Source organism: Aplysia californica, unplaced genomic scaffold (genome assembly GCF_000002075.1).
Source record: "Aplysia californica isolate F4 #8 unplaced genomic scaffold, AplCal3.0 scaffold00829, whole genome shotgun sequence".
NCBI classification, from domain to species: Eukaryota; Metazoa; Mollusca; class Gastropoda; order Aplysiida; family Aplysiidae; genus Aplysia; species Aplysia californica.
Genome location: NW_004798099.1, coordinates 257,946 through 273,380, shown reverse-complemented (window position 1 = coordinate 273,380; position 15,435 = coordinate 257,946). Strand labels below are relative to the sequence as shown.

The 15,435-nt window shown below is 38.7% G+C and overlaps 1 protein-coding gene across 1 annotated transcript in view; it reads left to right on the top strand.

Annotated features, from left to right (window-relative positions):
• Positions 1 to 118: 118 nt before the first annotated feature.
• LOC101845201 (sodium/nucleoside cotransporter 2) overlaps positions 119 to 15,435 on the top strand; it is a gene marked incomplete in the record, with an annotated part of 39,164 nt that continues 23,847 nt past the window's right edge. Inside the window, 2 exon segments of the mRNA XM_005109915.3 lie at positions 119 to 212; positions 5,811 to 6,705. Of these exon segments, the coding sequence (XP_005109972.2) occupies positions 5,831 to 6,705 (875 nt within the window).

Below are 15,435 nucleotides of genomic sequence, written 5' to 3'. Positions count from 1 at the left end.
CCCCCCACCCCACCTCCCAAGATTCCAGTATCGTGTCACAATTGATATCTCCAACTAAAGTGGCCCGTAGATCAGACCTACACGGCATAGGACCGACAGACAGAGAGATAACAACACTGTGATTTCATTTTCACGCTTTTGGGACCATGCTAGATTTGGAGGAATACATTCAAACAGAAGAACCAGGGCTGTTCAGCAACAAGCGCCGATGTGTGAGTATAGATAATATAATAATATTATGTAATACATCGTATTCAAGTGGCATTCAGGGATAAAAGGAACAGTAAACCGGTAAAGGGACGATTTGATGTTAATAATAGTCCATCCCTCAATGCTTGGCGAAAGGAGATCCCCACAAGGCACATGTGAGTGAGATTTATAGTATTTCATTTTCATGCAAGGTACAACCTTCTTGTATTACGATACTGTTTTTAAAGCTAGCATTTCATCAATGTACAACCCAATATTATGAGCATGTATTTGCTGTATTTTTGCAGCATTTCATCAAAGCACAATCTAATATTGCTAGAATACATTGTGATTTTTAAAAAGTGTTTCACCAAGATACTACCTTGTATTGTAGGCATGTTTCACTGTTGTTTACTCAAGTATTTCAATAATATATCAAGGCACTACTACTAGTATCACTAACTTGTATTATTCACTGTTCTCAGTCTAAGTCTTAAAATTTAACACTGTTTTGCTGTTTTCTGAAGTCGTTGTCGTTGATTCACAATGTCACATACATGTGAGTGAGATTTAAAGTATATCAGCAAGATACAAGAGAGCACGCTCTACTGGCAGCCTGTCCAAGACAATACCCGATACAGACTCCTTACATTTTCTTTCCAATATTATAATTACTGTGCCCAAGATGCTCATCTGTCTAATAAAACCACTACTTTTCTCCACAGTAGGAGGACGTCTTGGACAATTTTGACAGTATCTCCTCAAGATACCAGTGTTACTTTATAAATAAATAATTATGTGTTTATTGCTCTTAATTGATCAGTCTTTAAAAAAACGTTTCTGCTTTGTTAAAAAAACTTTGAAAAGATTATATACATATATATATATATATATATATATATATATATATATATATATATATATATATATATATATATATATATATAAAGAGAGAGAGAGAGAGAGAGAGAGAGAGAGAGAGAGAGAGAGAGAGAGAGAGAGAGAGAGAGAGAGAGAGAGAGAGAGAAGCATGGCCAGCAGAGGGCAGAGAGTCTATACCCTCTAGCATGACTCAGCTGTTCACTTACTGGTCCAAAGAGAAAAACAAATCGTGAAAACGCGGGTATATTTTTTTTCCTCGACACGTCGTGAAAATACCGGCTGCCATAATTTAAATACAAGAGTGGATTCGTTTTTGTGTTGTTAATCTTTGTCCACTTCTATGAGAAAAAAGACAGGTACCGGGTATCTAATTCATACTTTTACTTCAGGTGCGCTCTTTGTTCTCTAGTTTTTCCTGAAACCTCAAAATAGTTAGTGGAATGACGCTGACAATATCATTTGTGGCGTATTGCCCAGGTTTTTTGTCAGATTGTGGCCTGTACATTCCGAGCAAATAGAGCCGAATTCAATAAACGAGCCTAGAATTCTCTCATGTTCTTAGATTACGATTGTATCAAAACTCTTTCATGTTCTTTGGTAGTTATTGTGTTCGAAACTCTTTCATGTTCTCGGTTTTTATGCATGTTCCAAAGCTCTTTCGTTTTATCTGTACAGTTTGTCAGGAACTGTGCAAAGATTGCTTCTCACTTTTCTACTAATAATAGTTCAAGAGAAAAGCCCCACAGAAGGCACTAAGAAAGAAAGAAATGAAAACACAAAGAAGACGAGAATAACCCAAAGAAAAACACAGAAATTCAAAGAAAAACTGTGAAGTACAAAAGCTCTGTCCTATCATGTGAAATGGCTTTATGTTGTGATTCAAAGTCTTTTTGTGTGTGCTTGGCTTATGCTCTGGTGTGGTTTGCTTCTTTGTTTTTCCAAACATCTAATGTCCTTATTAAAATCTCTCTTCCTTCTTTTCTTTGTATGTCACTGTTTAGTAACTCCTCTTCTTATCTTCGGCACTTAAACCTAACTTAAGAGGGGTTGCAAGTCCGGTAAAACCAATTAAAACTAAAAATAAAGTATGTTTAAAGTTTGAAATTCAAACTGTTTTGAAATATTATATTCCACCCCGATATATGGAAATCACATGGAAGAAAATGAATCTTTTTACAGAATAGTATATATCTATCTATTCAATCTATCTATCTGTCAATCTATCTATCTATCTATCTATCTATCTATCTATCTATCTATCTATCTATCTATCTACAAAGACAAAAGCATATATAATATATTATACTTACCTTTATTTAACAGGTTACCTTCCGGGATAGTGATAAGCTATTTGTATCTTGACTCTTTAACCTCTACACCACACAAAGAAAATTATTTTCAGCCAGGAGTAACCTCTACAGGATGTTCATTTCGAAAGCCATGTTAGTACAGATGTATTCCACATTGGATGCAGATGAAAAGGACACGCTTTATGAAGTCAGTAAGCTTTAAACACCACGATCTCCTAAAATGAGAAACTCTCTGGCTTAATAGACAGCTCAAAATACGCCCATAGCCAGATGTTTCTTGGAATTTATTAGACGCTTTTGAATCCAGAGTTTTGAAAAGTTAATTTAGGTCGAACGATCTATATTTAACAGGTCAACATCGTAAACATTGCTTGCCTGTTAAAAAAAAAAAATAGCAAGCATTATGTTAAAATATCAAACCAAACACGGACTTTATTGTTCAGTGTTGAAACCTGCAACGTATTTGATCATTTTTCCTACTTAGTAGAGCCCTTTGCCTTCCGGCAGCCACATTTCGATTTGGAAGTTACTCTCGGTTTAAAAAAAAAAATATTGACTAAAGTACTTTCAGATTTGGTTGGAATTAATTTTGAATTTTGATTGGGTGACGGCCGAAGAGTTTTGATAAGCTATATCAACTTCTTTATAAAAAAACAAAAACAACCCACATTTTTTAGTTGAAAGCTGTTGCGAAAGTTATTGAATAAAAATTTACAAAAAATGAATTTTCAGATTAAAACGAATGAAATACATTTATACACAACGTCTGTGTATTGTTGTATTTTTAAAGATTGAAAACTCAAGGGAAATGAATAATTCAGATATTTGTTTTAGACAAATCCCCAGAGGTAAGGGTAATTATAGAGAGATAAAAAGAAAGGCAAAAGGTGGATGGCTGAGGTACAAATACTGGAGTCTGCGTTTACATTTACACACAGCGTTATTATTTCTTTTTTTGTTTAAAGAAAGAAAAAGAAGCAGACACTCCTCCGGTATGTTGTTAGTTTTAAAGAGCTGAGTTCGTGTGTAGAATGATAATTTAGAGGTGAGATTGTTCCCTCTTAAAAGAGAACCAACCGTTGTTCAGTTTCACATTAACCCTTTAAGGACATAGAGGATACATAATACTTATTATGTGCGATCAACAGAAGACCAAAGGCAATGTGAGTCATAGCCACAACCATCCCAAAAAAAAATTAAAAAATCAGAAACAAAGACGATAATGTTTCATGGTAGGCATGTTGTTACTGCTTGGCTTCTTATTTTAATTTTTTTAAATCGAAAAAGAAAAACAGAATTGAAAACAAAATATGATTATATAGCGAAATGATCTTTCCTTTTTTTCAAACTGCATTAAAACTGCGCATCTTCAAGCGTTGTCGAATGACTAGATAAAATGCGTGTCTTTGACGAGTTAGGCAGTTGAGTTCGTGTTTAGAATAAAGAACCAAATGTGACACTGCTAATCCTTCAAAGATAAGCACACGTTGTTTATTTAGATTGCACAATAATTCTTCATTATACACCGTGTCAGCTCTACTGGCTCAAGGCATCACTCAGATGTTTACAGGCATAACAGAAACCTAACAAACCTCCACAATCTCATCTTACAATCAATGAACAGTCAAACTGTATCGTTGCTGCTTGGATCATTTCTATTAATTTTCGTGTTTATTTTACGTAAATAGGTTAAACAGAAGTGTATAGTATAGAAACGTTTGTGATGCTGAAAGCTTGGATGACAAAGTTGAATGTGTACAATGGAAGCACAGCCTTCCGTAATCTAAGAGTTAACAATGACAACATGGCTGAAATAACGAGAGAGGAAGCTATGATTCGTGCTTATGAATATATGTGTAGACTTTAACCGTTTTAATACTATAAAGGCAAGGCCTGTCTTTTAACTATACCACCAAACAGCTCATTACAGTCTCGTTTGAGGCAGTGAATTGGTTAATTTTCATGGGAAAAACATTTTGATGATGAAAAGAACTATGGAAAAAACCCAACAGCTAACAACAAACAACCCATCACTAATAATTAAACTGCTAGTCACACGTACTTAATAAAGAAAAACTTCAGGATGGGAGTCGCATATCCCTCATACTTAGTCATCAATGGTTAAGTAAGATTTATAAATAGCCTAAGCCCACTACCGCATTACGAGAAAAAAACAACAACAAAAAACAGCCGTCCAGCGGTTTTCAGTTTAAGTTTGGTGAACATTTTACAGCGCTTGTCACTCTGCGTAAGGTCATTCATAAAACACGCGAGACTCAATGCGATTGTTTTCTCGTTAGTTCTCAGCTGGACTTTGTTTTACTGTATGGCTGAAGCTAAAAATTCATAGTAAAATTTCAAAGGTAAAAATAATCTTTTACTTTTAAAAAATAGTAATACTCTCTATATTTTGAAAAAAATGACCAATGCTCTCTACAAAATTGAAGACACAAGTGGGAACAACGGTGGAGAACAAGTTTGTCAAATTAGTGCTTTTATAATATTTGTTTCGTGTTTCTCTGAAGTCTGGAAATTCTAGAAGGATGTACTTGGTCGAAATGTCGGCATCACAGCCATTATATAATGTTAAAAACGCTGTTCATGTCCCTGTGGGAGGCATTGATTTGTCAGTATGTCAGTGAGGTATGTCCAATACACAGTCGTAACGTAGCTAAAACAACCTTTTCAACTCTGGAAAGACCCGGAGGCCTTCGTGGACCAAACTCGGGCACTGTTAGCTTATTATTGACTTTATTATTCACTTGTTCTTTCCATTGTTCCCCACACGGACTAGAGGTGTAGCTTTTGAGCTTAATTTTAAAGTCTGTCTTTTCCTGTTGTTATCCATTAATCGCAGCAGGACAGCAATGCTTTATTCGCCAGTAGATTGACCTGCTTATTCCTCGTATGCCTACATGGCCTGGTAGCCATGTAAACAAAGACGCTTTCTTTGTTCACGTAAAAAGTGAATCTTCAAGAGCAATTTAGAAATTATTTTGTGAGGGTTTAAGAGTGTAAATGGTGGGTGAAGTGAGGAAAGACAAGGAATAGGACCGGATTTATGAAATATGATTTTGGAGAATTTTCTCTCCCCCCCTCTCTCTCTCTCCCTCTCTCTCTCTCTCTCTCTCTCTCTCTCTCTCTCTCTCTCTCTCTCTCTCCCCCTCTCTCCTATCTCTGTCTAGGTCGTCTTCCCTCCCTCTCCCCCTTCTCCTCTTCCAACACAAGTGCCATCTAAGTTAACCTTGTTTCCAAAAAAAAAAAAAGCTATTCGGGCTGAACCTATCTTGATGTCATTTCTGCTGTCTTGTAAGTCTTTTACAAATATACAGAATGTTCTTTGCTCGAGGCGCTTTTTCGTTTGGATACAATTAATACTAGTAAAGAAACGTGAGCGGTAAAAGTTTTTTTCTGTTTTGTCCTTTCCAGAGAGATAGCCCCCAACAAGTATGGCGGAGTATTACGTGAATTCAGGATTTGATGACGTCAAAGAAAAAGAAAATCAGTCTGACAAAGAAAGAAGCTCAACGTTCTCCGTAACCTCTAAACCCGGTCTCCTTTACGACCCCAATGCATCGTGTATTAAGGAGAAACTTTCGCCCCTAGAAAGCAAGGAAAGAAACCATCTTTTTCTAAATCCACTCGACCTCGACAAAGAAAATGAACCCAATAACACAAAGGAGACTACAACTGAGTACAGCCCAACTACAATAGATAATGGTTCTAAAGATAAAGAATCAGACAAAAACAACGAGGGAATATCTTTAAATTCAAACTTCACCAAGTTTGGAAAAGAAAACGCAAGTAAATTGTTGGACTATGTTTGTGTGCCTGTGAAAGATTTTATATCAGAAGATAAACAAAATGGGACTCAGATTTCTATTCCATTACAGACATTTGCAAGTGGGTCGTACAAATCTGTGCCCAAAGACCACAGTGGGTCCAATGTCTATGAAGATTCTGAAACTCATGAGCCCGTTTCCGATAGAAACGGCGACAATTGTGAAGTTGAAGAACAAGAAGAACAGAATCAGCAAAGAAAAACTCTCATCCTAACCAGATTCAAACTAGCCGCACAAATCTCGTTAATATTGCTATTCTTTTGTTATTTTACCCTTGCTCTGGCGTGGAATTTTGACAAGGCCATCCCACTGTTGGTGATAACGATTCTGGTAATGCTTTGGGTAACTAGGAGATTGTTATGGCGAGTTTACAGTAGGACCGTGCCAAATGTCTGCACCCCGTGTGTAGAGACAATGGGGAAACGGATAAAAAGCTTCCAAAAGATAATTTCCTCATTTCTTGGACGGCGATACGTTAAGATGTAAGTATGATGTCACATAATTTTTTAAATAATATTATAGTATAGTAAGTATAATGCAAACGGAAACTTGGAAAGTCTATATTGTTATTTGCTGTTCTTCATTTAATGTTAAAAGCAATTTTATTGTCAGTTCATGATAAATTAACTATTGTTACCGGTATTATTATTATTATTATTATTATTATTATTATTATTATTATTATTATTATTATTATTACTATTATTATCATTATTATTATTATTATTATTACTATTATTGTTATTATTATTATTATTATTATTATTATTATTATTATTATTATTATTATTATGATTAGATCTATTACTATTATTATTACCCTATTATTCTATTATTATTATTACTATCATTATTATTATTATTACTTGATACAGACCCATTCCACGAACGGTTATATAGTGATAGGAAATCCCAAGATAAAATGTTTGTGGTACAGCTTGCCCTGAATTCTGATGCCCTGTTCAGCTTGTTCACTTCACCCAACCGAAGCAAGGGCGAGAGCATTATTGTATGACCTACAGTGTGGTAAGAAAGAGCTGCCGCTCTGTGCTACATCGTAATACTTTATTAGTTCCTGCAGTGGTGCGGGAAGTACTTACTTACTTACTACCCGTTACGCCATCTGGCGTTTAGGACAGCAACAAAGGATCTCCAGCTCTGTCTATTTTTTGGGCCATCTTGGTCAAGGCCCCCCACGAATGGTTCCAAAACTTCATTTCAGACTCTACTGTGCGTCTCCAGGTCACTTTGCGTCTGCCCCTCTTGCGATGTCCTTCGGGTGTCCAGTGGAGGGCAGTGTTCACAATAGAGTCTGGTTCTCTTTTCAGAACATGCCCACTCTATCTCCATCTTCCCCTTTTTATTATGGTGGTCAGGGCCTCTTGCCTACATTTTCGTAAACGATCTGCGTTGGAAATCTTGTCGGGCCAGAAGATTCGGAGGATTTGGCGTAAACTGGTTGTATGAAAGGAAGATAGTTTGGCTCGGTCATGATCAGTCATGCTCCAGCATTCAGCTCCATATAGGAGTGTGGATAGCACACAACTGTTATACAGCTTTAACTTGGTCTGTATACTAAACTGTCCTTACTTCCAGATGTTGATCATGCTTCTGTGAACAGATCTTGCCTTGCCGAGTCTGTTCATGATGTCTTCTCTTGCGCAATAACAGATTCTCAGCTCAAGGCTGCAGCTCTCTGCATCCCTAGGGGTTGCAGGAAAAAGTACAAGCCCTTCTGGAACGAGAACATCGAAAAAGCAGTCCAAGACAGAGAAAATTGACGAAAAACTCTTGAAAACAATCCTACAAGAGGAAACAAAATTAACTACAAAAAAGCCTCAGCTAAGGTCAAACAGACAACGCTCTTGGCCAAAAGAAACAAATGGAGCACCACAGTTGCAGGCCTTGACCTACGTAGAAACGGAGCCAAACCATGGTCCCTTCTCTCCAACTGGTGTGGAGAAAAGCGCCAAAACAACCCAAAACCCATGAACACAGAGGAAGGCACCGTCGTAGAAGACCAAAACGGCAGAAACCTTCAACAAGTTCTTTGCTTCTATAAACAAAGCTACACCTCACACTGACCAACATAGAGACTGTCTGAAAAGACTGAAGGAGAAAGAGCATGCGCCAAATGCAAGTATCTCTCTCTTTGAAGATGACTTCACACCCACTGAGCTCAACAGGGCAGTGAAGAAACCGAAGCCCGGCAAATCCCCAGGACCAGATAAGATCCACAATGAAATGCTTGTTAACCTCAGTCGCGTTGGAAAGGGTTATCTTCTCCAGCTGATCAACAAGACGTGGAATGAAAACACCATCCTCAGAGCATGGAGAAACGCCATCATCACACCTATTCTCAAGAAAGGAAAACCTGCTGAAGAAATTAAAAGCTTTCGACCCATTTCATTCACCTCATGCATCGAGAAACTAGCAGAGAGAATGGTCAACCACCGCCTATACTAGTGGTTGGAAACAACCGGTGCCCTGGACAGCAACCAAGCAGGATTTCGTGCGGTCCAACGAACAGATGACCAGCTCTTCGGGCTTAGTCAGAAAGTCCTTGATGGTTTCCAGGAAAAGAAGCACACAGTTGCAGTATTCGTTGATCTCAAGCAAGGTTACGACAGGGTAAGATGACACAGACAGGAATCCAGGGAAACTCTACAGATGGGTGAAGACCTTCCTTACAGACAGGACAATCCAGACCAGGATTAACAATGGCGTGTCATCCAAAGCTGTACTGGAGGAGGGCCTACCCCAGGGTTCCTCTCTGAGCTGCACACTTTTCCTTATTTTCATCAACGACCTGCCTGAGATACTGAAATCGGAGAAGGCCCTGTAGGCCGACGACCTATAGCCTAGCCATCTGGCATACAAGTAAACAAACTGGCATCAGTGCATAGCTTATAAATGAGGTTCTAGATAGATTCAACAACTACTGCTGCAAGTGGAAACTAAAAGCAAATTGTGCCAAGACAATCTAGACCGTCTTTACAAAAAGCCACAAAGTTGCAAAGCACTAGCAAAATCTCACCATCTCACTTGCACGAAACAAACTAGAGAAAGTTGAAAACTCGAGCTACCTTGGGATCGAGCTAGACAGACAGTTTTCATCTGGAACCTGAAGACCAAGGCCAACAAGAGACTTAACCTTCTCAGACGACTGGCTAGCACTTCATGGGGAGCGGGCAAGGATGCACTCAGAAAGCTATATGTTGGCTAAGTACGCTCCGCCAAGGAATATAACCTAACCCTACAGGACAACATCCAGGATCAAGCTGTACGATTTATCTCCGGAGCTTTGAGATCCATTCCAACTGCAGCTTGTGAAATCCATACGAACCTGGAACCCTTGCACTTGCAGAAAGAGGTAGCAGTTGTGGAGATGAGTGAGCGCTACAAAAGACTAGAGAAAAAATACCCAAACAGGAAAATAATTGAACAGAGACGACCAAAGAAACGGATTCTTGGAAGATCAATACTTGACACAGCCACTGAACTAGCAGAAAAACACAATCTTTCATATAACAGAGAAATGCTGAAACCGTTAAGGCCAGAACTCCCTCCAAACACAAACATCAAGAACGTCAACATCAAAACTTCCCTCATAAAAGAGACAGTGAAAAAGGAATGTGATCCAGTAGAACTGAAGACAACAGCTCTGAAGACAATTGACTCTTACCCTAGTGACTCAATTCATATTTACACAGATGGGTCAGCCTTCAAGGGAACTGTAAACGCAGGCTTTGGGGGTAAGAATTGAACATCCTGACAAAACATGTGAACAGCTATTCAATGCATGTGGCACTTCTTGTACAAATTACGAGGCTGAGGCCATCGCCATTGAAGCAGCAATTCTCCACCTGACCAACATTTTCATAATACATCCGAACAAAATCAAGGACACTATTATCTTCACAGACGGAACGTCAGTACTCCAAGCTTTGGAAAACATGAATTTCAAAAGCCCAGCCTGCCTATCCGTGGCTCAAACAATCAACACCTTCATACAAACCTATGACGTCGACCTGACTCTACAGTGGATACCTGGCCACAGCAACATCCCAGGAAACAACAGAGCAGACACCCTTGCCAAGAAGGGAGCATCACAAACACAACCTCACAACCCAGTATCACAACAGACAGCCAAGAACATCATCAAATGCAACACCAGGGAACAGTGGCTGAATGGATGGGCAATGTGCAAAACTGGAAGAACTGCATTCGCACACATGACAGCCCCCAACTCAAAAGCTGCACTAAATTACCTGAGTAGAAGAGAACAAGTCAGGACATTTCGCCTGCGAACACAACACATCCCGCTAAATTCCTACCTTAATACAAGTAGGTTCCGCAAGAATACCCCACCCGACTGCCCGTTGTGCGACTGCCAGGATGAAACAGTACCACACCACCTCTTTAACTGCCGTTTGCGACCTGCGTATCACCTACCTACCTGCCTCCCCACACATCGGAAATACTCTATACAGCGACAAAGCACAGCTGATTAAAACCTGTAAATTTTTGGCTAGAATCCAAATGGCCGCTGGATAGGAAAAGTCAAGTAAAGTATGTCTTCCTTTGTTCAGCCGTCAGTTTTAATTATGCGGCCTAGGTAGGTAAATCTGTCTGTTATAGGCAGGTCTGCGTTGTTCACCCTGATCAGCGTTGGTGAGCCTACATTAAGTGTCATCACTTTTGTCTTCTTTTGGCTTGTTCTTAACCCAATCTGGCGTCCGTATTTGAGGAGTCTGTTTGTTTTTTCCTGCATGTGCTGGTGGGTACGGGAGAGGAGTGCGAGGTCGTCGGCACAATCAAGATCCTCGAGGGTGAAGAAGAGGGTTCACCTTATGCCTCTTGGTATATCCTCTGTTGTTTTCCTCATGACCCAGTCAAAGGCAAGGTTGATCAGAATTGCTGACATGTTGCATTCTTGTCCAACTCCTGTCTTTACCTCAAAAGCAGTAGTACTATTTCCAACAAGATGATGATGATGCTGCTGCTACTGCTGATTGTGATAATTATGATTACATCCCAATGATAATATTGAGCAGAGATGAGATGTCACCCAGAAAACTCCTTTTTATAAAAAAAACTGGACAAGCTAAACCTTCTGTATTTCATTCAATTATAAAATGTCACTTTAAATCTAATTAACAAGTCAAAGTTTCATGTGTGACTTTTGGTTAAAGTTAAGACTTTTTTTTACGGAGATGATGTTTCTAGTCGAACTCGCGTCTTTGGATGTGACGGCGAAGAATATAGGCCATTTTTCCCCAGACGCCGGTCATCCAACGTTTACACAGTTCATTATTGTTGTGATTAACCTATTACCTACCCCAAACTTTAATACCACCCTCCCCCCCCCTTCATTCCGTAGCCCTTTCCACCCTTCCCACACACCTAGATGTACATATATTGAAATACACCTGCACACCCACACATCCACACACCCACACATATTACGCTTCATATAAATACAAAATATAGGCCATTTTTCCCCAGATACCGGTCATCCAACTTTTACACAGTTCATTATTGTTGTGATTAACCCATTACCTACCTCAAACTTTCCACGACCAACCTTTGGCAGATCACTGATTTAGCTCCAGATGTTTCAATTATTTGTCCGTGGCAATGATTTAACTCTTATACAATTGATCTTCTCCCCCCCCCCCCTTTCTCTCTCTCTTTCTCCCTCACTCTCTCTCTCTCTCTCTCTCTCTCTCTCTCTCTCTCTCTCTCTCTCTCTCTTTGTCTCTAACTCTCTCTCTTTCTCCCACCCCCGCTTCTCTCTTTCTCTCTTTCTCTCTTTCTCTCTCCCCCTCTCTCTCCCTCTCTCCTTCTTTTTCTTCTTCTTCATCTTCTTCTTCTTCTTCTTCTTCTTCTTCTTCTTCTTCTTCTTCTTCTTCTTCTTCTTCTTCTTCTTCTTCTTCTTCTTCTTCTTCTTCTTCTTCTTCTTCTTCTTCTTCTTCTTCTTCTTCTCTCTCTCTCTTGTTGAGGTGTTAGGCTTGGAGCAGAATTTGACGACAATGGTACCCCACTCATTCTTATTGTTTGTCATTTAGGTCAGCTTTATCTCAATGTGTTATTTGTTGCAAAGTTGTGCAGACCATGTGTGTGTGTTGTCCTTTGTCAACATCTGCCCCCCCCCCCATACCTTTCTACACAGCAGTAGTTTCTCTGGTCCGTTTGATCTACTTATGAGTCCTAAGAATATCAATTGCCTTTGCTTTTTTCTTGTGTATCTGAATAGAATTCTTCCAGAACCTGATATTTGGAGCTCTTCTCTATTCGTTTTCCTCTCTGTATGAGATTCTGAGTATTCTCCTTACGTACCACATTTCAGCGACCCCCAGTGTTCCCAGTGTCATTGTTTAGCGTCCAGCTATGGCATTCATGCAAAAGTATTTACCACATGTACGCTTTCATGGTTCTTATTTTTGTACGGGTTGTGCTCACTGTTATTGTTATGTTAATGATTGAGAGGACAGGTTTCATCTTGCTGAATGCCGAACGTTTCTTTAAACTTTGTAATCCTCTTTAAACACATCTATGTATCACTTTTTTGTTTACTTCTGGCGTAATTGTGCAAAGAAAGGTACATGTATTTCAAGTTGCTGACCTGTTATATTCTTTCGTTCAATATGCTTTGCATATTTGGGGTGTCAGCACCTTTTGAGATCATCATGTATTCCGTTTTCTTGGCGTTCAATAGTTGCCCTTTCTTTCTGTTCGCTTTTAGTTGTCACTCTAGCCAAATCAAAACCTCTTGGGAACTTTGACCTAGAATAAGATATCAAGAATGAATCGTCACCTCAGAGCACTGTATGGTTTTTAGCAAACAGGTGGGTACAGGAAACTTGAACGTTCAGAGGAGGGCTCACCGGAACCATACGCCCCCATAATATTATAGATTGTCAGCTCCACATCACGATATTCTCACGCCTCCACTGCTCTCTCTGTCTATCTCTCCTACCAACCCCCCCCCCCTAATCTCTCTCTCTCTCTCTCTCTCTCTCTCTCTCTCTCTGTCTCTCTCTCTCTCTCTTTTTCTCAGACAGTAGAGAGATAGACCAATCGAGATAGATAGCAGATTGAAAGAGTGCACGTGCATGTGTGTGTGTTTGTGTGTGTGTGTGTGTGTGTGTGCGTGTATGTGTGTGTGTGTGTGTGTGTTTGTGAGCGCGTGTGTGTGTTTGTGTGTATATATGTGTGTGTATCTGTGTGTGTTTATGTGTGTGAGTGCGTATGTATGAATGTTTGTGTGCAGTATGTGTAATGTATACAAAAATACGGGAAGTGGAAGAAAGAGAGAGCGAAAGAATAAAAACAATTGCACACGCAGGTTGTAAAACACAACTAGGCATAATACATTATAAAAAATCTAATATTGCCAAGGCTGAGAGTAAAACAAACAACAAAACAGGGTACACATCCAGTTTGCAAATATTGTGTTTTACATCCTGTGTTAACAATTTTTCAAACAGCTTTGAACTGATGAAAGTCTTTCCAAGTCTAGTTTTGATCTGAGAAGCTGAAAACAGTCTTATTTCTTAGTCATCCTAACTTCTTTAGTAACCTATTGTGTCGGTCCATACACTTCCTTTTTTCTTTAATCTTAGTCTTTGTGTCTATGCATAGTTGAAACAACAAATATGTATATATATATATATCTATATATATATAATATATATATTATAATTATATATATGCATATATATATACATCATATATAAATATATGTAAATATATATATGTACATATATATATATTTATGTTGGTTGTTACAGCTAGCCATACGCAAAAGTAAATTTAGTCTGTAACAACCGACACAAAAATTTACTAAAAGAACTAGAATGACAAAGAACTACGTTTTAATCATGCTAGTTAAAGCATAACTTGGCTTGGATATAGTTAGATAAGTAAAAAGGAGCTTTGGAAAAACAATTAATAAACATCCAGGTTGTGGAATACATTTATCTGTTGGCTATCACATCCAAAACAGGGAGTGGAATGACATCCATAACAAGTAACCACAGAAAAACCCATAAAAACAAACAATAAGGACAACAAAGAAATAAAGCTGTTTTCAACTTGTTTGGATCATTACTATGCTTTGGTAGAGTTTAGACAGTGCAAAAATGCTTGTAAAATTTTATATCCAGGTTAAACCCCCCCCCCCTCCCCCAAACCCCACACACAATAATCTGTTAATTATTACAACTTGACCAAACATAGTAAGAAATAGTTTATAACTAATACTAATACTGAGAGTGAAACGACCGAAAAAAACATAATAAATTTAAAAACAAAAAATTATAGAAACAAAGAAATAAGGCTGTTTATAAATTCTCAGATCAGAACTAGGCTTGGATAAAGTTTGTTAGTATAAAGATCTTTGTAAAATCGGATGCAGAGGTTGTAAAACACACTTATTTATTTCTTATTACAAAAACTTGGAGTGTAACGAGCGACATAATCTATTATCTATTTGTGGTGGCCGAATTTTTCTTTTCAAAGGCTTTTTAATGCCTGCATCGATCGACATGCGGTTTTCGCCTAAAGATTCTTTAAAATATGTTCCAGATCATGACAACCTTCGTTTTTTTAAATTTTGAGACAGTTTTGCTGCAAAAAGCTAAATTTCTTTACTTCGCGATCGATTTTGTAGGCCACGCTTCTGTCTCTGTAATTTCAGAAAATCCGCCAGGTTTGTTTATTTCAGGTCGTACTTCCTTTCGATACTGCCGCGCATTGTCGCGCAATACTGAGCTGTACTTAAAGTGTGCGACCCGTATAGATCTAGATCTAGATCCTTCCTCGTGTTTTCTTTTTTTACTTGGTGCTAAATTCGACTTTGATTCTTTCGTTTAATGCCCATCCTCGCTTTTTCTGGACCCCTTTGTCACATTGTTTTTCTTGCTACTGGGAACAACGTCAACAGGTCTTAGATTAGAATGTAGATCAAAATCTAGATAGCGCCTGACCATACCGAAAAGAAAACGACGTTCTGCAGTTGGAACCCCTCGCGCTCGCAAAGGACGAGGTAGTAGGCCAATGTCTTTCTGTTGATGTTAATGTTCCGACCATCCCTTTCATTGAAAGGGGCCCCAGCTAGTAAGTTATTAAAGAAATTTGGATTATAAAGAAAAAAAGGCTGTTCCCTGCATCTGAGATCGACACCAGGCTTGGGTAGAGTACACACA